We start from the raw sequence: 25,318 nt of genomic DNA, 5'->3' as shown, positions 1-25,318 counted from the left end.
TCAGAAAGTCATATTTATTGATAGAGCTGGCTAGGCCACGGGAATATGCCCTTCCAGCCTTGCCCATATGGCATTTTTCCTCCTGGGACCCCTAAGTATGGAACTTACCTCTAGAATTCCTATAAACCAATAGCTGAGGCCAGATGTTCCCAAGGTAGAGAGAGATCCCTAATGTCAAAACTGTCACCTTCTACAGTGTGTGCAGGGAATCTGAGGAGGAGAGACGGGTCACAGCCGAGATTTATATCCCTTGGCTATTAATTATTACCTTCCTGTGGATTATCCACATAGGCCTTCTTTTTCATTCCTTGTGGTCCATCATTCTGCTCTCCCACTGATTGACAATGAAGAGAAGCAATGCTCTGTCAAGTTTGCTGCTTATTGGCAAGGCTCATTTTGTCAGTTCAGAGGACGCAGCTATTAGTTAAAATTAGGTTTTTGGATTTTCTTTATCATCCTCTATTTTGTCTCCCACCCACTCACCCTGGGGGATAATCAAGAATTGCCTAGGAGCATCTTGATTTCTTTTTTAAGTCTTTCTAGTCTATTAGTTCCAACAGCCTGTGCCTTTAACATTCTTGCTAATTTTTTAAAAAATTAACTATTTCTAAAAATTGAATTGTTGTCAGTCATTTCAGATTTTAGATGTCCTCCCTCCTGTCTCTGAGATCAGAGGCTCTTTCATATTTGCTATTGTTTTGACTTTTTCTTTCCTAAGCAAAACAGGAACTGATTGAATCATGTAGCCGAGAGAGATAGTGGGGTAATCACAGAATCCAAGGAAGATCCACAGCAACCAGGGCCTCAGGTGCTGGAAAGAAGAGCCCCGTGCCTCCAGCACCCACTCGCCCCTTTACCTCCTCCTTGCTCTGCCCTTGCCCCTCCGCTCTGCCTCCTACTATAGCTTGGCCCCTGCCTTGTACGAAGTAACCTGGCACCATGGCCCTACTTAGAAATCCAGTACAAAGAGCATTTTCCTCTCTCAGTATCTCTCAGTTGATTATTTAATAATTGTAATCATGTCCCATATAAGGGGAACCACTTTGAGCTTAACCAAGCTATGTGCACTCTCTGTAGTTGACCTCATTAAGGGAGAGATTACATGCGGCCTTTGAATTCTCCTAACAGGATGTAAGATTGAGGGAGGGAGTTAGATCAGAACTGGCAGAATGTCTGACTCACTAGGTCCCTTAGAAATCAAATGTGTTATCAATGGCCCTGCACCTGGAGAGAATTATTTGAACACATTTATGCCAATTACAACAATTTGTATTTTCTTGATTTCTTATTCTGGATTTTCCTCCTCTCTCCCTGCTTCCTCTCACCCCACCTCCCCAGTTACTGCTAATTGAGTCACTAATATCCAGAAAGTATCTTCCTTTGCTCTAAAATGCAAAAACTAGTAGATTAATGTCTCCTTATTCTCAGAGGTGAAGAGTGCTGAATTACAAGCCTGCTTCGTCCTCACTACTCTTTCATTACCAGTTTTTATACCGTGTGGTTTTCTCTTAACTGGTCTTGTTTGATAGCATCCCCTGTACATGCTTGTGGCCTCTTAAAGCAGGGGAGAGACTAGAGGTCATCTTGTCTGGTGGCCTCTAACTAGAGACATGTTAGCAGCACCTGAGAGCTTTCTAGAACAATCCTGTCTAGACAGACAGCTCAGTCAGTGCCTCCTGCACAGCTTATCCATGGAAAGGCCACACTCTCACATACGGCGGCAGTCAAGCCACGCTCCAAAGTGATGCTGGAAGAGAGAGCCATGGATTGGGAAATAGATGGCAGCCTCTCTATCTAAGCGTACAGAACAGACATGGGGACTGGCAGGAGAGAAAAGGGGAGGGGTTAAGAATTCATTTCTCTAGATTTTCAGAGGACACTGACCAAGGCTTGCTGAGTAACCACAGACGGTCCACAGCAGGGTCGCCAGAAGTAAGTAAGCCTCCTGCTGAAGACTCACCCTCTAGCCTAGTCCGTTTTGCCTGCCATGAATTTGAGTAATTCAGAATTCTATTTGTAACTGGAGTGCAGCTGAAATCAGGATGCAAGTGACCCCAGAGACGTGTAGGTTTCAGGAGGATCTTCAGGAACCATCTCCAGACCCTTTGCTCCCTCTCTTCTATATCTTTGATTAGGCTGAGGTATTTGTCTGAGTCCCTGGGGCCCTGTCTGTCTGGTTGTGGTGCTGTACCTGGTTCTCATTCTGAATACCCAGTCCCAGAGGACAGTCCCTGAGGACGTGCTGATGGGGCTCACACACTCCAGACACAGCACTGTGATCTCACTCTGTAGGGCCACCAGAATGCTCACTGCTGAGAAATTAAGGCTTTGTTTACTTTGTGAAATCCCCGAGAAGATATTAAAAGAGGAGAAAAGGTGCAATGAAGACCTCGGATGGATGAGCAGAATTCTTTATCATCATTGCTGGAAAACGTCTCTCCAGTTCCTGTGTATTTCAGGCGCTGTGCTAAGCTGCCATTCTCTGATGTTGCCACAGTGGGGTTGGTTTGCACTTATTCTCCTGCACTCTCTTAATGGGATTCCTCCTAATAGTGGGTCACACTCGTGGGGTGGCTTCCCAGGGTCAAGTTAACTAGTCCAGAAATCTCCCTGACCTTGACCTTATTACATGGAGTTGTGCTTGTTATCATCGAGAGCAGTTTAAACAGTTCTTGTGCCTTAAAGATTTACCTGCGGAAGGCATGTGGAGACATTTCAACTAAATCTTCGCCAGCTTCAGTACTTGTGTTGCACATGTCAGAGAGCAGCCCATTTTGGCAATAGGAAGTAACGTCTCAGAAATGCGTCACTTCTTTCCTTAGACCAGAATGAGCATGCTGCAGGAATATTTTGAGACCTGTTTAAATAACAACCTAGCTCAGGCTCTGGGGGGAGGCATCCTGGGCTGGGAACAGAGAAAGGCTGCATCCCGTTTTTCCACCCTTGCAATGAGGCATCTCTTGCTTACTTCCCCATAGGCCCGATTCCTCTCCCCACAAGCTCGCCGTCGATTCCACGCTGCCCTCGCATCTTGTTCCACCTCCATACTGATCCTGTCCAACCTGGTGTTTCTCGGGGGCAATCAAGTTGGGAAAATCTACTGGAATAGGATCTTCATACAAGGTAAGTTGCCTGGCAATGCTGTTTTCAGTCAATTTCTTGTTTTCCATGTTTGCAGTTGGTATCTTGAATGGGATTTAGGGGAGGCATTCGTTGTTCTATTTGTGGTATGTGACCTATAAAATACCAACCAGGAACAATTTCCCGGGTTTGGCTGTGACTTGAAGTGTCCCTTGTTTTGATGTACCTCTTATCTATCACGTGTGACGTTTTACTTCAACAGATACTATTCCAACTCTCCCAAACTCTCCCATTCCCTTCTACTAAGTTACTTTTACAATTTTTTTGTTTTTCCTAGTCTTCCCTACTATCTGTAGATCCCAGCCTTCAGGAAACTGCAAAGTCTAACCTTGTTCCGTTTACTACTCTGACAGTCGTACTGAGAATGTGTCCTGGAAGCCCCGCTGTGGGCTTCAGCATCCTGCCGCTGTGGGCCTGGCTCCTGGGTTTGCCACAGCTCTTTGTTGTGGGTGTTTTTGTCTGAACACTAGCAGCCGACCTTATGTTTAACATACATTAAGTGACTCGTCTCAATGTCCATAGCAAAGCCACGCCTGCAACAGGTAAAATGCTAGTCTGTGGGAATTGTTGTGAAAACACTGCATTAATAATTGATCATCATTATTTATGGTCACCATTTCCCTTGGGCTGGAACTAAGAGTTGCATCATGTCCTTAAGAGAATTGGGAGGATGGGAACACTCACAGTGCACATTACTTTAGCCAATTCACTGTGTGTTAAAAGCAAAGGTCTCCTGTTCTTTTTCTCTGACCAGTGACATGGGTTTGTGCTTTTGGTTTGGGAAGCTTTATCAAGCGGTGGTGATGTGACTCTGCATGGCTAGGCTGTCGTCTCCACATCTGGGTCCCTCAGAAGCCAGTGATGCTTTCACTGCAGCTCTTTTCACACCAGAAATAACCGTGGCACACCTGCATGATCCTAGAATACCAGGTCATGGATCTAAACGGTGGCAGGCTTGGGTGGGCCAGGCTCAAAGGTGCTAGGAGAGAGCCCTGTGCTGCTTTCCTCTCGTCACTATAATACCCCCCTTTGATCTTGCTCTGTGAGAAATGTTTTAGCTGATAGTTCCTGAAAAGACCATGTGTTTTTTAAGTGGACGCTGTCCTTTAATAAAGATGAGAGATGATGGGGTACAGAAGGTCTAATGATGAAAAACTGCTCCTTGAGGTGGGCAGTAGTGTCTTGCCTCCTACCATAGTACCTAGCATAGTGCCGAGAACACTATGGCTCAGGGGAAAATGCTGATTGTAGTTAGCTGGTCACGTGAGCAAGAAGGCTCTGACCTTTGCTTCAGTAAATCGCTTTGCTTCTTCCAAGGCACTGAGAACATAGGGATGGAAAAAGAAGCACACACAAATGTGGGAGCCAAACATGCAAATAGAAACGCGTCAATAGATTCAGGTAATTGCTGTGCCAGATGCATGAGTGAATGGCTAGAAGTCACAGGATGGAGTGGCTGACCTTCGCATGGAAGTTGGACTTCACAGAGGAGGTGGCATTTGAATTGGAGTTTTGAGCAATAAGTAGGAGCTTGCTAGGTGAAGAGGGCAGGTGTGTGGGGGTTATTAACACTAGCTGCTATGTCAGTTAATTCCAAACTCTTGGTAATTTTTCCCCATAAAAGTTTATTCCTCTCACAGATCAATGTGGGTCCAGTGGCTTTTTCTAAGCAGTGACTCCAGGACCTAGGATGTTTCTGTTTTGATACTCGGCTGTCTTGTCCTGGCATCGTGGAGGGGAAAAGAATATGGGGATGGGGCGCCAGGTACTAAGTACCCCTGCCAGAAGTGACACCTGGCATTTCTGCTCACATTCCATTCACCAGAACCAGTCAGGTGGCCAACCTAAGTGCAAGGTGGGGAGATGTTGGGAAGCTCTCAGATATTGGTAGACTACAGCACAGTGAGAGAGAGTACATGAGGCAACCAGCTGAGGTGCCCAAGAGGCAGTTGAAAATATGACTTGGAGTTGGGGAGGAGAGTGGGACTAAATAATTGAGGTGTAGGAGTCAAGGGCAGAGAGGCTGTAGGTGAGACCATGGGAGTGGACTCGATTAGCCAGGGAGCATGCACAGAGTGAGAAGAGAACGGGGAGGAGGTGGGACCTAGGGATGCTGGCGTTTAAAGGGGTAAAGAAGGACAGCAGCTATAAGATGTTCTTTCTGCTTCTCAAAGGCAGAAAGATCAAAGCACAATTTGCCCCGCACCCTGTAGAGCTAACATCAGACACACCAGGTCAGGGTTCTGAAAAATCTGGTCTGCTGCTGCCATGTGGGTCCTACTTTGGTCTACGATTGGATATATATGTTGGTGTCCCCCTTGGACCCAGGTGCCAGAGTCCCAGGGACTGATTCTCCGAATATGGAGGGCTCTCTGGAATCATTTCTCTCTGGGTTCTGAGGCCAGGGAAGCTCAGCCTAAAAGGCATTTTCTGGGTCAGATATTCTTCAGATCAACGTGGTCCCATCCCAGCTGGTCTGTCCCATGGCCTCCTGAGTCAGGGAATGTCTAATGGGGTTTTGGCAGTTGCCCCGTTTCTCTGTTCCCTGCTGTGGTCTTTGTCCCTGAGTGATTGAATTTAGATATCTCTTGGAGGAAAGTGAACCAGATGGTGCCAAATTCCCCATCCTTGAGAACTCTGGATTTCTTTTCATAACTAATTTGATTGACCTCATAGAAGATTAGTATAAATATTCATGTTTTGGCACAAAAAAAGTATTAAAGTGTTGATAGGATGCCTCCTCAGATTCTGCTGGGCATGTTATATTAGCTTTCTAAAATCCAAAATTAAAAAAAGAATTTACTTTGAAACTCATCTGGCCCCAAAGGTTTCAGATAAGGGATGGCTGACCTATACGTGTAGCTACTGATTAATGAGCCGGGACTTTGACACCCTGGTTGTCTCTGGCCTCTTCCTTTGGCCACATGATCAGGACCTGTTGTTCCAAGACCCATCTCTACACACTGAAGAAAATGCAGTGAAGTGAGAAAGCCTGTTTGTAGGGGAGGGAGAGCATTTAAGCTCAGTATCTATATTTCCAGGTTTAACAGGAAGGTGACCCTTCCCTGGGGGTAACCACCCTTGTCCCTCTGTGCCTTGATGGATGGGGACCTGCTGCAGTGACAGGGAGCAGCTGGTAGCACCATGTCCCTCTAACAGATCTCACCTCACTGTTAAGGTGAGGCCTGGAAGAGCAGGAAGCGGGCAGACAGGTGTCTGGAGGAGTTTGCAAATTCCCCGCAATGGATGGGATGTGGTTACATTTGTGTTTCAGAAGACACTGCTTCACTAATTCCCAGGGAGCCTTTCCCAGCATCACTGATGTTCCTGGAAGTATCTCGTGGTTAGCCTAGAGGAGTTGTGTTAAAGTCAGTTTCTCTGTCTCCCATTCACTGACTTTAGACATGGATTTGTTTGCTTTAAGCTACAAAGCTTATTTTAGTGGCTTATGTAAAAATCTCTGCTCTGGTCTCTGTGGGGTTGGTGATATGAGGCTGTAAAACCAGATCCTTTCCTTTCTGTCATGCCCTGCTGTCCAGAAGAGTGGACAAGGCCAGCCAAGGGATGGAAATGCGGAGTGGCCCCCTAGGGGTCTGGTACGTGTCATAAACAAACCATTTTTATCAACAAGTATTATCTCTGCTGCAGAAGTTAGAGAAGTAACATTTCAATTAATTCAGTGATGAATAAGGAATCTATATTTTTGCCTTCAACAAAATCCCCAAGCTTTTACTTTGAAATTTACGTCAAGCAGCTTGAGGAAAGTGAACGTTTAGGCCTTTCTTTATGTATATTTAAGGAACTTAACTGGGTCCAGGGATCTGAGAGGGATGTGGCAGGGGATTTAGTCCCCAGGCTTGCTCTAGGAGGGACCCTGCTGTGTCATGTTTGCCAAGGCAAACGCAGGTTGCTTCTTACATAACTCTTTGGCTCTCAAAAGCATATCTTGACGGAAGGAGCTTTCTCATGTCTACCCTAAATCCTCAACATTGAAGTGAGTTAATTTCTTGAACAAGCAGTTGATGACTGCTCTATAACTCAAAAATATCAGTGAGTTAGAAGTCCAAATGTGTGAGACCAGTCTCTATAAACCATCTGTGTCTTAAACATCCTTGCAGTGCTCTGTAGTCCTGGGACAGTGGGAGGACAAGGCAGCCAGTGGGAATATTTCTGGCCTTGAGGGGGCTGAGAGCTTTATAATGTTTGCCTGGGTGCAGGGTGGTGTTCCTTCTGAAAAGTCCATCTACTTCTGTCAACAGAAGGCATGGGCTTTCTAAAAAAAAGGGACCTAATCATTTCCCAAGAGGTGGGGCCCCGGATGCTGCATCTAGGGTTTTGCGGTGATGGGAGCTTGGCAGAGACATGACATCTACCAAGCATTCTCCTGCCTGACTTCTCATCACACACACATACAGACACACACACACACACACACACACACGTTTATTTTCCCTCCTCGTTGCCTGATCTAGTTTGGCAAACTCCACCTCAACACTCAGCTCCTTGAGTGGCCGTGGCCAAGGTGAGGAGAATCTGGTTCTTTTTCCTCCAGATTGCAATGAGAGAGGAACTAGTAATTTCTTATGCAGGTCAGAACCTTTGCACTCCCCATATTTGCTTGCTATTTCTAGCTGAGAAATGAGAAAAAGTATATTTTCTCCCTGATTACTAGCTTGTCCAGTCAGTTTATTCATCTCCTGATTCAAATGGCTATGGACAGGCATTTTGTTTAAAGCTGAACCAGGATATTGCCCTGGAAATTCTGGAAGGCTGTGGTTAAATAGAAACTCATTCCCCTCACATCTTGTTAAACTCTTGGGACTAAAATTTCATTTTTGATGAGAGAAGACAGAGGGCAGATGTCAAGGTCTCGGCGGCCTTCCTTTGTGATTACTTTGTTTCACCATCTTCCCCAGCCCTTACCTTTAAATGGAGTTTTCATTGCTCTGATTGACTCTGCTTCTGTCTCACTGGATCCTCTGCAAGTTCTAGAATGGTTTGAGGATCAGCAGCTTCCCACCCATTGTACTAGTGGTGAAGGTGATATGTAGATATCGGTTAAACGATTCATCCATGGTTACACATTTGTCCATTTATGGCCATTCTTGGCGTCTGAATTCCAAGACTTTCACATGCTTTGGTTTCTTCTTTACTTCATGCCACGAGGTCACCCAGATGTCTTGGGCACTGGTTTTCCTAAAAGTATTTCAGGCCAAGTCACTAGGCATATAAGACTTGAGAAATAGTGAGTGGGAGTTCTTATCCAGCAGTGCACCTGGGGTTATGTTAAAGCTGAGAGAATTTCTAAAATATCTAGAAAGGAGTATGAATCATAGTACATTTAAAGCCTACTTTCTGTGAGGTTGTGTGAAATTTTTTCCTGTTAACTAGGAGTTTCCGTGAATTCATTTGAAAAGAGTTTAATGGAATATGGGAACATTTTAAAGTATCTTTAAATAGACTATCAAGTAAAGACTACTATAGCTTAGACACAGATAATCAAATAAAAATAAAATAATTTTGACTTTTATTGATTTATTAGCACATAATATTTGAAGTCTCCACCTCTCGTTGGCCCCTAATCTGCTTGCCCCCAATCACATATATGCAAGATGATATTCTAAAATATATTACAATCAAATCATTATGTTATATGCCTTAAACTAATACCATGTTATATGTCAGTTATATCTCAATAAAACTGGGGAAAAGTATATTACAAATATGGTAATAGAAATTAAAATCAAACCAAAATAATTTTTAAAATTTAAGTCCCGTTTACTCTCTAACTAGACTATATATAATAAAGCTGCTCACCATGTGATATGTATTCAGTATATAAAAGGATATTTGCAATAGGATTCCCAAGTCTGTACTCTAAGGCCCTAACCAGGAAATCACTTGGGATTGCAGTGTATGTGTGGTTTCTGAAATGAAACACACCATCTTGGAATTTATATCATTAACTTATTTGATGGCTTATTGCAGTTACTATTATACTTTCTACCAATGGGTGCAGAAAGAGTTCACCAGCCGTGCCAGTGCATGCCAGCTGGGTATAAAAGGGGAGGGCCCTGGCCTTTCCCCCTGCTTCTGGGACTGGTGCCTGATGACCGGGATAAAGTCTGAAATGATAACTGTATTCTAGTTTTTATCACATGCACCAGTAGCCAGGAGACCCTTTTTACCATACTGTCTTCTCAAATTACTACTAAACATTTTAAAAAGCATTAAAAATTAAGAATATTTAATATGGAATTCAGTAACATTTTTGTAACAGAAGGGAAAATCTAGCAAGAGTCATCACCATCGGGTGTCTCAGCTTTGGGGGCAAATTCTTTTGTGCAGCAGGACCCATCATTGAGTTTGTTCTGTTGACCAGTACACTGGGTACTGATCACTTGCTTTATGTTGCCATGTGTGTTCACCTCCTATGGCTGCTGTAACAAATTTTTACAAATTTGGTGGCTTAAAGCAATACAAATTTATCTCTTACTGTTCTGGAGGCCAGAAACCTGAAATCAGTCTTGCTGGAATAAAATCAAGGTGTTGGCAAGACTGATTCCTTCTGGACACTCTAAGAGAGAATCTGTTTCCTGGCTTTTCCAGCTTCCAGAGGCTTGCTTTGTCCCTTGGCTCATAGCTTACCTTCCTCCTCTTCGAAGACAGCAGTATAGCATCTTCAAATCTTTCTCTCTATCCCTCTGCTTCTGTCGTCACAATGCCTTCTATCTAACTCGTCCTGTGTCTCTCCTATAAGGACCCTTGTGATTACCTTGGGCCCACCTGATAATCCAGGATAATCTTCCCATCTCAAGATCCTTAACTTGATCACATCTGCAAAGTCTCTTTTGCCAGATAAGGTAAGCTTCACAGGTTCTAGAGATTAGGGCGTGGACATCTTTGGAGGAGCCATTATTTAGCTACCACAGCACGATAAGGTAACAATTGCTGTCACACAAAACATCCTTTCTGTGGCAGCACTGCAAAGCTTCTTTCTCAAGAGATTTGATTATAAAATAGCAGTTTTTTTAATTGATGTTTTAATGGTTTTTAACATTGTGAAATTTTGGGTTGTGCATTTTTGTTTGTCCGTCACCATATATATGACTCCCCTTCACCCCTTGTGCCCACCCCTCTCCCCCCACCCCCACTGCCCCTGGTAACCACAGTACAATTTTCTCTGTCCATGTGTTGGTTTATATTCCACATATGAGTGAGATCATACAGTGTTTGTCTTTCTCTTTCTGGCTTATTTTACTTAACATAATATGCTCCAGGCCCATCCATGTTGTTGCAAATGGGACGATTTTGCCTTTTTTTATGGCTGAGTAGTATTCCATTGAATATATATACCACATTTTCTTAATCCATTTGTCAGTCGAGGGACACTTAGGTTGCTTCCACTTCTTGGCTATGGTGAATAATGCTACAATGAACATAGGGGTGCATAAGCCTCTTTGGATTGTTGATTTCAGGTTTGTTGGATAGATTCCCAGTAATGGGATAGCTGGGTCATAGGGCATCTCTATTTTTAAGTCTTTGAGGAATCTCCATACCATTTTCCATAGAGGCTGCACCAGTTTGCATTCCCACCAGCTGTGTATGAGGGTTCCTGTTTCTCCACATCCTCTCCAACACTTGTTGTTTTTTGTCTTGGTGATTATAGCCGTTCTAACGGGCGTGAGGTGGTATCTTAGTGTTGTTTTGATTTGCATTTCCCTGATGATTAGTGATGTTGAACATCTTTTCATGTGCCTATTGGCCATCTGTATATCTTCTTTGGAGAAGTGTCTCTTCATTTCCTCTGCCCATTTTTTGATCGGGTTGTTTGTTTTTTTGTTGTTCAGTTGTGTGAGTTCTTTATATATTATGGAGATCAACCCCTTGTCAGATGTATGTTTTGCAAATATTCTCTCCCAGCTGGTGGGTTGTCTGTTCATCTTGATTCTGGTTTTGTTTGTCTTATAGAAGCTCTTTAATCTGATAAAGTCCCCCTTGTTTATTTTTTCTTTAGTTTCCCTAGTCTGGGTAGGCATGTCATTTGAAAAGATTCCTTTATGACCAATGTCAAATAGTGTGTTGCCTGTATTTTCTTCTATGAGTTTTATAGTTTCAGGTCACACCTTCAGGTCTTTGATCCATTTTGAGTTAATTTTTGTGAATGGCGATAGCAGATGATCCACTTTCATTCTTTTGCATGTGGCTGTCCAGTTTTCCCAACACCATTTATTGAAGAGACTTTCCTTTCTCCATTGTATGTTCTTAGTACCTTTGTCGAAAATTAGCTGTCCGTATATGTGTGGTTTTATTTCTGGGCTTTCAATTCTGTTCCATTGATCTGTGTGTCTGTTTTTGTACCAGTACCATGCTGTTTTGATTACTATTGCTTTGTAGTATGTTTTGAAGTCAGGGATTGTGATGCCTCCTGCTTTGTTCTTTTTTCTTAGGATTGCTTTAGCTATTCGGGGTCTTTTGTTGCCCCATATAAATTTTAATATTCTTTTTTCTATTTCCGTGAAGAATGTCATTGGGATTCTGATTGGGATTTCATTGAATCTGTAGATTGCTTTAGGTAATATAGACATTTTAACTATGTTTATTCTTCCAATCCACGTGCATGGGATATCTTTCCATTTCTTTATGTCATCATGGATTTCTTTCAATAATGTCTTGTAGTTCTCATTGTATAGGTCCTTCACATCCTTGGTAAGATTTATTCCTATGTATTTTATTCTTTTTGATGCAATTGTAAATGGTATTATCTTTTTGAGCTCTCTTTCTGTTAGTTCATTATTAGCATACAGAAATGCAACTGATTTTTGTAGATTGATTTTGTACCCTGCAACTTTGCTGTAGTTGTTGATTATTTCTAATAGTCTTCCAACAGATTCTTTAGGGTTTTCTATATACACAATCATGTCATCTGCAAATAGTGAGAGTTTCACTTCTTCGTTACCTATTTGGATTCCTTTTATTCCTTTTTCTTGCCTAATTGCTCTGGCCAAAACCTCCAGTACTATGTTGAACAGGAGTGGTGAGAGTGGGCAGCCCTGCCTCATTCCTGTTCTCAGAGGAATGGCTTTCAGTCTTTCCCCTTGAGTGTGATGTTGGCTGTGGGTTTGTCATAAACAGCCTTTATTATGTTGAGGTACTTTCCTTCTATTCCCATTTTGTTGAGAGTTTTTATCATAAATGGATGTTGTATCTTGTCAAATGCCTTCTCTGCATCATTGAGATGATCATGTGGTTTTTATTCTTTGTTTTGTTGATGTGATGTATCACGTTGATTGATTTGCGGATGTTGAACCATCCCTGCGTCCCTGGTATAAATCCCACTTGATCATGGTGTATGATCTTTTTAATGTATTGTTGTATTCGGTTTGCCAATATTTTGTTGAAGATTTTTGCATCAGTGTTCATCAGCGATATTGGCCTGTAATTTTCTTTCTTTGTATTGTCTTTGTCTGGCTTTGGTATCAGGGTGATGTTGGCCTTGTAGAATGATTTAGGTAGTGTTCCATCTTCCTCTATTTTTTGGAATAGTTTGAGAAGGATGGGTATTAAATCTTCTTTGAATGTTTGGTAAAATTCACTGGAGAAGCCATCTGGTCCTGGACTTTTATTTTTTGGGAGGTTTTTGATTACTATTTCAATCTCTTTACTTGTGATTGGTCTATTCAGATTCTCCATTTCTTCTTGGTTCAGTTTTGGGAGGTTGTATGAGTCTAAGAATTTATCCATTTCTTCTAGATTGTCCAATTTGTTGGCATATAATTTCTCATAGTATTCTCTTATAATCCTCTGTATTTCTGTGGTATCTGTTGTAATTTCTCCTCTTTCATTTCTAATTTTATTTACTTGAGCCTTTTCTCTTTTTTTCTTAGTAAGCCTGGCTAAGGGTTTGTCGATTTTGTTTATCTTCTCAAAGAACCAACTCTTTGTTTCATTAATCCTTTCTACTGTTTTTTTGGTCTCAATTTCATTTATTTCTGCTCTGATTTTTATTATTTCTCTCCTTCTGCTGACTTTGGGCTTTGTTTGTTCTTCTTTTTCTAGTTCTGTTAGGTGTAATTTAAGGTTGCCTATTTGGGCTTTTTCTTGTTTGTTAAGGTGGACTTGTATCGCTATGAGTTTCCCTCTCAGGACCACTTTTGCTGCATCCCATATGGTTTGATATGGCATATTATCATTTTTGTTTGTTTCCAGATAGTTTTTGATTTCTCCTTTAATTTCATCAATGATCCATTGGTTGTTCAGTAGCATGTTGTTTAATCTCCACATTTTTGTCACTTTCCCAGTTTTTTTTTCATGGTTCATTTCCAGTTTCATAGCCTTATGGTCTGAAAAGATGCTTGTTATGATTTCAATCTTCTTAAATTTATTGAGGCTTGCTTTGTTTCCCAACATATGGTCTATCCTAGAGAATGTTCCATGCGCGCTTGAGAAGAATGTGTAGTCAACTGTTTTTGGATGGAGTGCTCTGTATATGTCTACTAGGTCCATCTCATCCAGTTTTTCATTTAAGTCTACTATTTCTTTATTGACTTTTTGTCTGGATGATCTATCCATTGATGTAAGTGGGGTGTTAAGATCCCCTACTATTATTGTGTTGTTGTTAATGTCTCCTTTTAGGTTTGTTAATAGTTGCTTTATGTACATTGGTGCTCCTATGTTGGGTGCCTATATATTTATAAGTGGTATGTCTTCTTGGTGGAGTGTCCCTTTTATCATTATATATATAAAATAGCAATTTTAATACGCCACCAGCCTTATTAAAATGAGAATAAGTCTGTAATAAGAAATGATGCTTGAATTTCACAGAAGTATACATGTGAAATTTGTTATCCTGAGGGACTTAGAGAGTACTATAGGGGAGATCTGCAGTTTTGCTTGATCGACATTTGTTCTCCATTTGTTGGAAACAAACCTCTCCTAATCCACTCTCAATCTGTGTCATTCTGGTAGGACACACCCACACCTGAGATGTAGGGGTGTTACACATATTGATCAGGACTGGCCAGTCAGTATGGTCCATGTCCCCAAGCGGTGCAATTCCAAAGTTTTTGTTGGAATGGTCATGAAGGAGAAGCTCTCTTTCTTTTCTTGTTGCAGAGGTGTCAGAATATTGGGCTAGAGCGGCTGGCAGCCCTCTGGAGAGCCAAGTAGACAGGGAAGCCAGCCCCGAGGAAGGCAGAGCTGCACCTTGGACAGTATATTTTTGAGATAATATTTTGAGACAACCCACTGCCAAATATTTTTAAGTCCCTAGATCCAGGAGTTCATGAAGCCAACATATCTGTACTTTTCGGTTACAGGAGCTTTTTTATTTGCTCAGTTCATGTTGGGAGACAATTCCTCAGGGCTCTCTTGTATTTCTGCATGTCTTCTGAGCAGAGACACTGACTGCCTTTGTTCCAGACTATCTTTCCAAGAATATTTGTGTAGCAAACGTCTTTGGAAAATGCCTTCCTCCAAAGTAAAGGGTATTTGTTTACTGTCCAGTATAATAAATAATTCTTGCTGGGGCAAAGGCCCGGTAAGCTTACTGCCCATTATAAAATATTCGGATTTATAGAGCCTGGGGTTTATCTCCTATAACATAGCACCTGAACCTCTCACGTTGCATTGCAGGATCTGGGCTCAGGGAAATGGTACAAATGCTCTGGCTTCTGTTATTGCTGTGAGTAATAAAGTCCTTTGTCTCTGACCCAAGAGTCTCACGTCTTCTGCCAGCATCCGTGAAATGGACAGGCTAATCTGTTACTTGCAAGTAGGGTAAAATCTCAGAGCCTTCACTTATGGACAGTCCAGATTGGTTGGGTTTCTGTTGCTTGTAACCAAAAGCATCTTGACTAACGTAGGTGGAATATATCACTGTGACATGTTCTTAAGGGAAGGATATTTGCGGAGATTCTTTTATACCGAATCATTTTTGTGTATAATCTTTTTATTTATGTGCCTCCAAATAAAGCAACTTTGAAAAATTATGTACACTGTTATACTTTTTAAAGTAGGCATCTAAATTCTATCCTAAATTTAAATAATTATAAAAGATCTGGTTTTTACCATATTATAAATATTGACATTTAAAAATAAATCTGACAATTTTAAAGATTTTATTTATTTTATTTTTTCCCCCCAAAGCCCCAGTAGATAGCTGTACGTCATAGCTGCACATCCTTCTAGTTGCTGTATGTGGGACTCGGCCTCAGGATGGATGGAGAAGTGGTGCCTCGATGCGCACCCGGGATCCGAACCCGGGCCACCAGCATTGCAGCGCGCGCACTTAACCACCAAGCCACAGGGCCGGCCCTGACAATTTTAAATAATATAAATTATAAATAACTTAGTGATTTGATATACACCATTATCCTTTCAAAAATATATGTGAGCAAGATCTTCTTTCACGGTAGTATTCCCTTGATCGCACATTTCTATTTTATTTCCCCCGCAGAATTTTGTCTTCTCTAAAAGTTATTTTCTTTATCAGCTGTCATACTTCTCTGCAGCATTGTTGTTTTTTGTTTGTTCATTTGTTTTTGTATAAGGCCGGAAATGTAAACATTTTTCTTCTGGATTCAGTTATTATTATAATTATTAGCAGTAAATAACTCAAAATAACCCAAAGATGATACCATTTGATAAATAATTATTAAACACAAAAAAAATTTTATTGGAAATACATTTCTCTTCAGATGGATGGAACAGGAATTTATGGTTATTTGGTTAAAGGAATTATCTAATTGTCCCTTTGTTTTGTCCCCCTTACTGTTTTAAAGCTTTTTATTGAAATATAATATAGCCTAGAAAAGTATACACAAGGATTTTCTCTAAGTGAACACACTCGTATAGCCAGTACCTAGAGGCCCCTTCTCATGACCCCTACTTGTTACTACCTGCCCTTAAGAGGAACCACTATTCTGACTTCTAAGTGCATAGTTTTTTGTGAGGAGCTTTTTTTTTTAAATATATATATAAATAGAATCACATAGTATGTATTCTTTTGTGTCTTGTTTTTTAAATATATATATAAATAGAATCACATAGTATGTATTCTTTTGCTCAATATCATATTGAGAGATTAGTCCATATTTTTGAGTGTGGTTATAGATTTTTCCCACTTACTACTGTATTCTGTCATGTGAACATGCCACAATTTATCCATTCTACTGCTGATGAGCAGAATAGTTATTAGCTCCTATGCGCTGTCATATACGTGGCCTGTGGTGAAGATATGTGTGCATTTTTCTTGGGTATATTTCCGGGAGGCATTGCTACATCACAGGGTATGCATATATTCAGCTTTTGTAGGCACTGTCAAACAGTTTCTCAAAGTGTTGTGCCAATTCCCTTGAGGGTTTTACATGCTGGAGCAATATTCTGAGATAAGGATGGGGGAGAGGCTTGCCTTTCCTTTGTAAAGTGGGATAAAGGATATTTTATGAGAAGAGGAAGGGAAAGAACCTTAACCTTAGATAGATATATTTTAGAGAAATATATATATTTCTCTAAAAATTTATCTATATCTATAGAAGTTGAGGATCTGGAAATCAATTCTTCCTAAATTACCTATGTTGTTTATACTTTAGAAAGTCCTGCTATAACCCTAGTGGTATGCCTAACCCAGTCTGAAGACTAATGCTCTCTAGGGAAAAGGAGGTCACTCTGTTCTTTGTGTCCTACCACATCATCTTTATTCTACCCCAGAAGAAAAGAAGTATTGATCTGGACTGGACAGTGGTTGGGGTTAGCATGTATCAGTTAGCCACTTCTGTATAACAAATCACCCCAAAACTTAATGGCTTAAAAGAACAAGCATTTATTTAGTTTATGAGTCTTTGTGTCCACTGGGGTCTTGCTGATCTAGGACAGCCTCATGCATACATGCATGGGTTAGCCATGGGTTGAATTCGCTGATCTTAGCTGGGCTCTCACATTTCTAGGCTGGGATAAACTGGCTGAATCAGATCTGCTCCATGTTGATTTCTTATCCTTCAGCAGACTTGTCCAGGCTTGTTTGCCTGGCAGTCATAGTGGTTCAAGAGAGAGAACGGAAAGTATGCAAGGCCTTTTCAGGCTTAGGCTCGCAACTGGCACATTACCACTTCTACTGCATTCCTTTGGGCAAAGTGTGTCTTAAAGCTAGCCCAAATTCAAGGGGAGGGGAAATAGATTCCATCTCCTGATAAGCTGCACCATCATCTTGCAAGGGGTGTTGATACAGATAGGACAAAGGAGTGTGACCGTTTTTACAATCTATCTCAGTTGCATATTCAGACAGGACAAAAGAGCTGGCACAAGAGTGTGGCCATTTAGATGATCCCATGAGGCTGGAGAGGTAACAGGAGTCACACTGGTGCCGTTTTGCCATCTCTTACCTTGGCCTCTTTTGCTCTTGTGGCGATCGCTCCCTCTTCTCCCTGCAGAGGCTTTCTCTGCCTCCCACGTCGTAACTCATACCCTTTTGTTGTTTTGGCTGGGAAGGCCAGGAGAGGGTCTGGGCCAGCTCTACACCTTGCAGTGAAATAATCGCAAACACTCTTGTGTGTCCTCTTGTGTGTCTGTGTGGGTGTATTATCCGTACTGTTAAAATCTGGGACATTGGGACATTAAGGCTGATCTACCTTAAAGGAGCTTCCCTGTGGTCCAGCTTGGCCTCGTGGAGTTCTGCACAGGGTTTGGGGCCAGAGCCCAGCTAATAATCAAATATTCCTTTACTTTGCTTTGCGCAGATGTCTCGGCTACCTGGCATTCAGATTTTCCTGAGTCCTCTGACTAAATATAATTTAATGCCTCTTAGCATCCATCGTCACTATTTTAACTCTTTATTGTTCGTTAACTAATTTCTACTTTACTAGTTCAGTTGATCTTCTCAACAACCCTGTGAGATAGTTGAGGCAGAAATTGTCGCAGTATTACTAATAGCTCTGAGGCTCAGAGAGGTTAGGAAACTTGTTCACAGTTACACAGCTAGTAAGCAGTGAAACCAGGTGAGATTTACAGGCCTTTTGACCCCGCATCCCATATCCTTTACATTTCACTGTTCTGCCCTCTCTGCTCTGTAAGGCCTAAATCATGACAAACAATCACTGTTTTCAGCACACAACATTCGTGGGTGTCACTGTCGGAGACAAAGTCTAAGGTACTTGGTTTATTCTATTCCTGGTACTTATCAGTAGGGGTTGGGGGTGGGAGGTGACAGGAGTCAGACCTTCCCGGTTCTGGGGCTGAGAGTCCGGCCTGTGCTGCTGGCTGGATTGACCACTGGCTGGTCTGCACCCCTGCAGCTATTTTTATTCTGAGCCTGCTCAGTTGGTGGGAGACTCTTGCTCACCTGACGAGTCAGCACTCAGGGTGTTGGTTTTCCCTCTCTTAGGCTTACTCAGGCGTTGCATTAGCTTACTCACAAGCCTCATTTCTAACATAATCCCCCTTACTCAGACCAAGAAAGCACTGGGAGGAGAAGATCATTTTGTTTGGGCGTACTATCTAAATTACCAGAGAAACAAAATAGTCTCAGGATGGCTATTGTAAGAGCCGAAGGCCTGTGATGGCAATGAATTACATTGTGCGGTGCTGGGAATGCAGTGGAAGGCAGCAGTGTGGGCTGGTTGTGTTTCTTTTCTTTGCTGTAAAGATCAGAAAATGGAATCCTGGGAAACTTTTCCTCACCTCAGGAATTCTGTTCGGCACTGTGGTCACCTCTCTTGAGTGTAAGTTAGGCAGTCAAGTATTTCAGTGAATATTCAGTAAATGAGAATGAAAACCACAGAGAAAAACTTTTCATTGTCTTGAAACAAAGACGGAAAAAAAACAATTTCTATTTTGTGGGCATCTGTTTAGTACCACACAGGATTGTTCAAGGGGTCAGAGCTTTGTGTCGACAGACATTTGAGCCTCATCTGGACCGTTTTCTCTGCACTGACTTGTGATTCTTGCAGCCTGCCAGCTGCTGCCCTGTTCACATTACTTGCTGCTGTGGAGTATTCTTTGCAGGGGGAACCTACTAAGAGAGTAAAGCATGGCAAAGGGGGCGTTATGGATTGAATTGTGTCACCAGAAAGACACATTGAAGTCCTAACCCTATTATCTCAAAATGTGACCTTATTTGGAAATAGGGTCTTTACAGAGGGAATCAAATTAAAATGAGACCGTCAGAATGGGCCCTAATCCATATGACTGGTGTCCTTATAAAAAGGGGGAATTTGGGTATAGAGACAGGCTGGCACAGAGGGAAGACAATGTGAAGCCACAGGGAGAAGGTGAGAGAGACAGAGATTGGAGTGATGCTGCCATGAAAGGCCTGGGGCCACCAGAAGCTGGAATGGGCCAGGAAGGAACCTCCCCTAGAGGCTTCGGAAGGAACATTTCCCTGCCAACACCTTGACCTCAGACTTTTTGCCTCCAGAACTGTGAGAGAATACATTTCTGTTGTTTTAAGCCATTCGATTTGTTATGGCAGCCCTAGCAAACTAATACAGGTCGTGCGGTGTGAGAAGGTGGGGTGGTGGGACAAGGTACTGAGATGGGCTGGCACTCACTATAAGAAATGCAGTGCTGAGTGTAAGTCCAGAGCTGGGGGGTCAGAAACACCCTCTTCAGCTATGGAAGGTCACACCTTAGAATTAGTGAGACTTTGCTCTGGGGGTGTGGGCCTTAGGAAAGGCATCTTCATGGTGTGAAGTGAAGGTGGGAACAGTCACACACCTACCACAACAATGTCACACGGTGAACGTAGTCATCCAGAGCAGGGTATTCCAGGCGTGAGGCCCAGTGAAGGCGCAGTGAAGGTGAGGAGCAAGGAAAGCTGGCCTTCTAATTACTGAGGAGCCCTTGTCTTTCATGGATGATCCAGGTCGGTTTAAAGAGTGGTGATGTGGTGGGTGACGATGGGTGAGCAGAAGCAGGGGCCCACGGTGACCATCCAGGGATGCACCAATAGGCAGATTTTAAAACAAAGCCAAACTTCCAGCTACCACCTGCCTTAATATTCGTCTTCCCCTCGCATGTCCTTCTCTAGTCCATGATGTTGATTATACAGGAAGCCGCAAATAGAAATAGCTGGTCTGGAAGTATATGTCTCCCCGTGTCAGGCTGGCAGCTGGAGGCTTCTTGGGAGGGCAGACAGAGCTGCTGCTCCACTTGGGAGCTGCCCAGCATCCAGCCGACCCGAGGCTCAAAGCCTTTGTCCTCAGTGCCAGCCTGAGCAGAGTGCCCCCAGTGCTTCTCTACTCCCCTCTGTTCTCCTCTGGTATTGTCACACTCCAGCTGCTGCCAGCTCTTGCCCAGAGAAGGAGGCAGCTGCTAATTTTAGCCCTATTTAGGTCTCTAGGCAGCACATTTTAGGACTTTTCTTTTTCTTCTGGTGGCATTTTTGTGTGATCTTGGGAAAAAAAAAACCTAAGGACTCATCTACTATCAGTAACATAAAAGGGGAAATCTAACGTTTTGTTTTAAAAAGTGATTGCATTCCTTTGCTATTAGAAGTCTCCCTGGGGGCAAGGATATGTACCAAAGGGAGTTATCTATAACCTGTGGCTTTTAGAGGGAGAAGAAAACAGATAACTGAGGGCTGAGCCAGGGGATATAACACTGTGCCCAGAGAGCATTAGGAAGATGTCTCTGGTCTGCTTGGGGGAGGCCAAACCACGTAGTTTTTGACACAGGAACATGGGATTTTGCTGATAAACCTGATTTCCCCTTTCCAGATTGTTTGTTTACGCTTCGGGTGGATGAGACCACTCTTATTTGTCTTGGTTCCCAATTGTGTCTCCACGTGAGAAGGTCTTTGAGCACACTCGTTGCAGTGAACAAAAGAGGGCTATTTGCATTCTGAGGGCTGTCAATCACAGAAAATCTGAAAGATGTCAGACAACGTAATGGTGCTATTATTTGCTGACTTTCAAATGACAAATAGCCAAACCATGGTCACACAGGCCTGTCTTGAGAACCATGCCTTTTCTCATAAATTCATTGTTTTTCACTAAGCTAGAAGAAACTAGATAACTTTTAACATAACAAAATTGTTTCTGGTCCTGTTTTAATATTCTGTTTGTGTTCACAGTTACCTATCACTGACATTTCTTATAGTTAAAGCTTGCCTGTTGATTACTTTTCTCACTTTGTGGCTGCCCCAACAAGATTGCCGGAGGGTTGGGTCATATCTTTCGCGTTGCTGTAAAAAATTGCTATCATCCTTGAGGATTTTACTAAAAGAAGCAAAAGTACACAGTAAGGAAATAAGAAATGGGGAAGCATCTCGGCCTATTTGATTCAGGAAAAAGAGGTGCAGTGGCCAGGTGAGTCTGGCTAAAGCTACGGTCTTTTTTACAGAGAAAATTGCTTGCAGGAGAAGGCCTCCCTGTATTCCTGGTGGTCATTATACTGGATGTTTGGGATACAGTGATAATCAAACGTGGTGAAATGTGCCACAGTGCTTTGGGACATAGTGCTTTGATAAGTGCTTTGGGGACAAAGAGGTGAATGGTTAACTTTATCTTCTGGGTGAGAAAGTCATCATGGAGGAGGTGACGTCAGAGGTGGGCTTAAAGGATGAGTAAGGATCAGACTTGGGGAGTGGGCATGGCATGCACAAAGGCATGGAGGATGCAACTGCACGGTCAGGAAACTGCAAGCATCTCAGGGTCATAACGGGAGAGGATGCGAGCTGTGATGTTGGTGAATAGGCTGGTTGCACCAGAGGACACCAAAAGGTAACTTGAAGACAAGATAATGAAGGCCGTACATGCCATGCTATGGAGTGTGGACTTCATCCTTAATAGAATGGGGGAGGGGTGGGTCACAGAAAGATCTTTGCAAGAGAGTGACATGATTCTCATTTTTGAAAAATCAATGTAGGGCTAATGTGGAGGCTGATTGGGGTGGGGGGGGGCGGTGGGCAATACTAGGAGCAAAGGGGCCAGTCAGGAGGAATGACAAGGGCTGCCGGCAGTCAAAAGACAGGAAAGATGGAAGAAGAAATCTCCAGAATTCTCCCAAGGGAGGATTTTAGGGAATCGTCTAAATCTTCATAATTTACACAGTTTAATGGTTTTGGTACCTGAGACAGGGACAAAAATACTTGAGGTTTTTCCATTGTTTTTGTAGCTCACATAGATTAATTTCTGAATTTTGGAGAATGAATGGCCCTTACGCCAGCTCTGATGGGCTAGTGGTTAAGATTCGGTGTTCTCACCGCCTCAGCCCGGATTCGCTTCCCCGTCAGAGAACCACACCACCCATCTGTTGGTTGGCATACTGTGGTGGCTGCATGTTGCCGTGATGCTGAAAGCTACGCCACCTAGTATTTCAAATACCAGCAGGTGGACAGGTTTCAGTGGAGCCTCCAGACTAGGCAGACTAGGAAGAAGGACCTGGCCACCCACTTACAGAAAAATTGGCCATGAAAGCCCTGTGAATAGCGGCAGAGCCTTGTCTGATAGAGCCCTGAAAGGTGAGAGGATGGCGCAAAAATACTGGGCAGAGTTCAGCTCTGCTGTACACAGGGTCGCTAGGAGTCAGAATTGACTCGATGGCACTAACAACAACAAAATGGCCACTACAGATTTCCCCTCTATTTCTTTATCTTTGCCCCTAGAATTTAAGGGGATATGCAACTGCCAAGGAAAATGCCAAAATGGAAGGGGGGTCTTTGTGGAGATAAGCAGCTTGCTCCATAAACTACCTGAATTAATATTTGTTCCCAAGCCAGAGTCACTCTGGAAGGTCCGTGTTGTATAGTTTCTTGTTCTTTGCAGATATTTTCAGATTTGTCTTTTGTTTCTTAAACACAGTGAGCATACTTGCTTTATAATGTTTGATACTTCCAATATATTAAATCTGTATTTATCTATATCTACTGTCTTCTTTATCTACTGTCTTCTTTTTGTGCTGGGTCTTACCCATAGCACCTTTTTCTTTATATGCTTGGTTATCTTTGACTGTGTGCTGCTCATTGTCTTACACAATTATATGTGGGTTTTTTCTGAGGCCTAGTATGAGAGTACCGTCCTCTAGATGAAATTTGTGCTTGGATGTGACAGATACCTGGGAGGAGTCCATAGTTACATCCCCTCAGGGAGAGATTCACTTCCTTCTACCTCTTCTCTGGAAGAAAGGGGCTATGTTTACCTCTGGTTCACCCCTAACCTGAGGGTGATTATGATTCCTTTCTAGGTCCCAGCTTCATGTGCTTTTGTGATTTGCCTTTTAGACTCACTGCTTTTAGCAGGCCCTGGGATTTTATTTCTGTTATCTTACTCCAAATGTTGTAGCGTAGTCTGGACAGGCAAATGTTCTCATGACAAAAATATCTTTAAGAACTTCTCTTGTCTCCCTTGATTCTCATTTTCTCTTAGATTTTGGCCTGGCAGTTCCTCACTGACATGTCAGAACATTGTCAGCTTTTTGAAAAAAATTAAAATATTTATCTAGCAATTTTAGTGATTTTTTTTTCTCTTCCAGTGGGAGAATTGGTCCAAATAATTTACCTGCCGTTGCCAAAAACAGAAGTCTTTCTTAGATTCTGTAGAAATCCTGATTTTCCTTTGAGTCAAATATGGCATTTGAAACATCCAAGAAATGATAATATGTTTCAAATAGAAATAGGAAGCATTGGGTAAATTCTCGATTAGTGAATTTATATTGGATTGCGAAGAGAAGTTAAGTGTGTTTGAGGAATCTCCTAATTTCTGAGGGCTGTGTTTCAGTGATTGTGAATGGTGGTAAAGGACTCCGAAATCAGACACAGTTGACTCACCAGCTATGGGACTGTGGACAATGTATCTAACCTAACACTCAGCTTCTCACCTGTAAATTGAGAAAAATACCTACCTTCTATGGGACTGTGGAGATTAATAAGGTAATGAATATAAAACCTTGCACAGTCCCTGGCACATGGTAAGCCCTTACTAATGGTAGCTTATTATTGGTAATATTATATTAACATTATTCCACCCACATGGTTTCTTTTTTTTTTTTTTTTAAGGAAAGACAACAGATCATTATTTGCCATTAGTTTTTTTTTTTTTTTTTTTATAGGCTTCTTTTATTTTTTTATTTTTTTTATTTTATTTTTTTTGTGAGGAAGATCACCCCTGAGCTAACATCTGTGCTAATCCTCCTCTTTTTGCTGAGGAAGACCAGCTCTGAGCTAACATCTATTGCCAATCCTCCTCCTTTCCCCCCACCCCAAAGCCCCAGTAGATAGTTGTATGTCATAGCTGCACATCCTTCTATTTGCTGTATGTGGGACACGGCCTCAGCATGGTCGGAGAAGCAGTGCGTTGGTGCGCACCCGGGATCCGAACCGGGGCCGCCAGTAGCAGAGCGCGCACACTTAACCACTAAGCCACGGGGCCGGCCCCCACATGGTTTCTTTTTCTTCTATCAAAAATAGTTTTGTGGAGGGGCCGACCCAGTGGCATAGTGGTTAAGTTCATGCGCTCTGCTTCAGCGGCCTGGGGTTTGCAGGTTCAGATCCTGGGCGGGGACCTATGCACCACTTATCAAGCCATGCTGTGGTGGGCAGAGGAAGATGGGCACAGATGTTAGCCCAGGGCCAATCTTCCTCAGCAAAAAGAAGAGGAGGACTGGCAACAGATGTTAGCTCAGGGCTAATCTTCCTTACCAAAAAAAAAAAAAAAGTTTCATGGATATCCACATGCAAGAGAATGAAGTTGGACTCCTGCCTCACACCATATATAAAAAACAACTCAAAATGCATCGAAGACCTAAGTGTAAAAACTAAAACTCTTAGAAGAAAATATAGGGGTAAATCTTTGTGACTTTGGTTAGCCAATGGTTTCTCATATATGACACCAAAAACACAAACAATAAAAGGAAAAAAAAATAGATCAGTTGGATATTATCAAAATTAAAAATTTTTGTGATCAAAGGACATCATCAAGAAAGTGAAAATGTAACTAGAAGGCAAGAAAATTTTACAAACCATGTATGTGATAAGAAATTTGTATCTATAAAGAATTATTATAACTCAATAATAAAATGACACATAACTCAATTTAAAATGAGCAAAGGATCTGAATAGACATTTGTTCAGAGAAGATATACAAATGACTAATAAACACATGAAAAGATATTCAACATTATTGGCCATCAGGAAAATGCAGATCAAAACCACAATGAAATACCACTTCACAACTACTAGTATTGC

At 42.2% G+C, this 25,318-nt stretch overlaps 1 protein-coding gene across 6 annotated transcripts in view; it reads left to right on the top strand.

Annotated features, from left to right (window-relative positions):
- HHAT (hedgehog acyltransferase) overlaps positions 1–25,318 on the top strand; it is a 319,575-nt gene that overhangs the window by 254,134 nt on the left and 40,123 nt on the right. For all 6 annotated transcript variants that reach the window (XR_015554405.1, XM_087439462.1, XM_087439456.1 and 3 more), the window contains one exon: positions 2,979–3,123. Coding sequence is in view for 5 of the 6 variants with exons in the window: in XM_087439462.1 (XP_087295588.1) it covers positions 2,979–3,123 (145 nt within the window). In the remaining variant the exon portion in view is untranslated. The remainder of the gene's footprint in view (positions 1–2,978; positions 3,124–25,318) is intronic.

Source organism: Ceratotherium simum, chromosome 2 (assembly GCF_057802395.1).
Source record: "Ceratotherium simum simum isolate JZ-2026a chromosome 2, ASM5780239v1, whole genome shotgun sequence".
Classification (NCBI taxonomy): Eukaryota; Metazoa; Chordata; class Mammalia; order Perissodactyla; family Rhinocerotidae; genus Ceratotherium; species Ceratotherium simum.
This window is presented reverse-complemented; position numbering and strand designations above follow the sequence as displayed.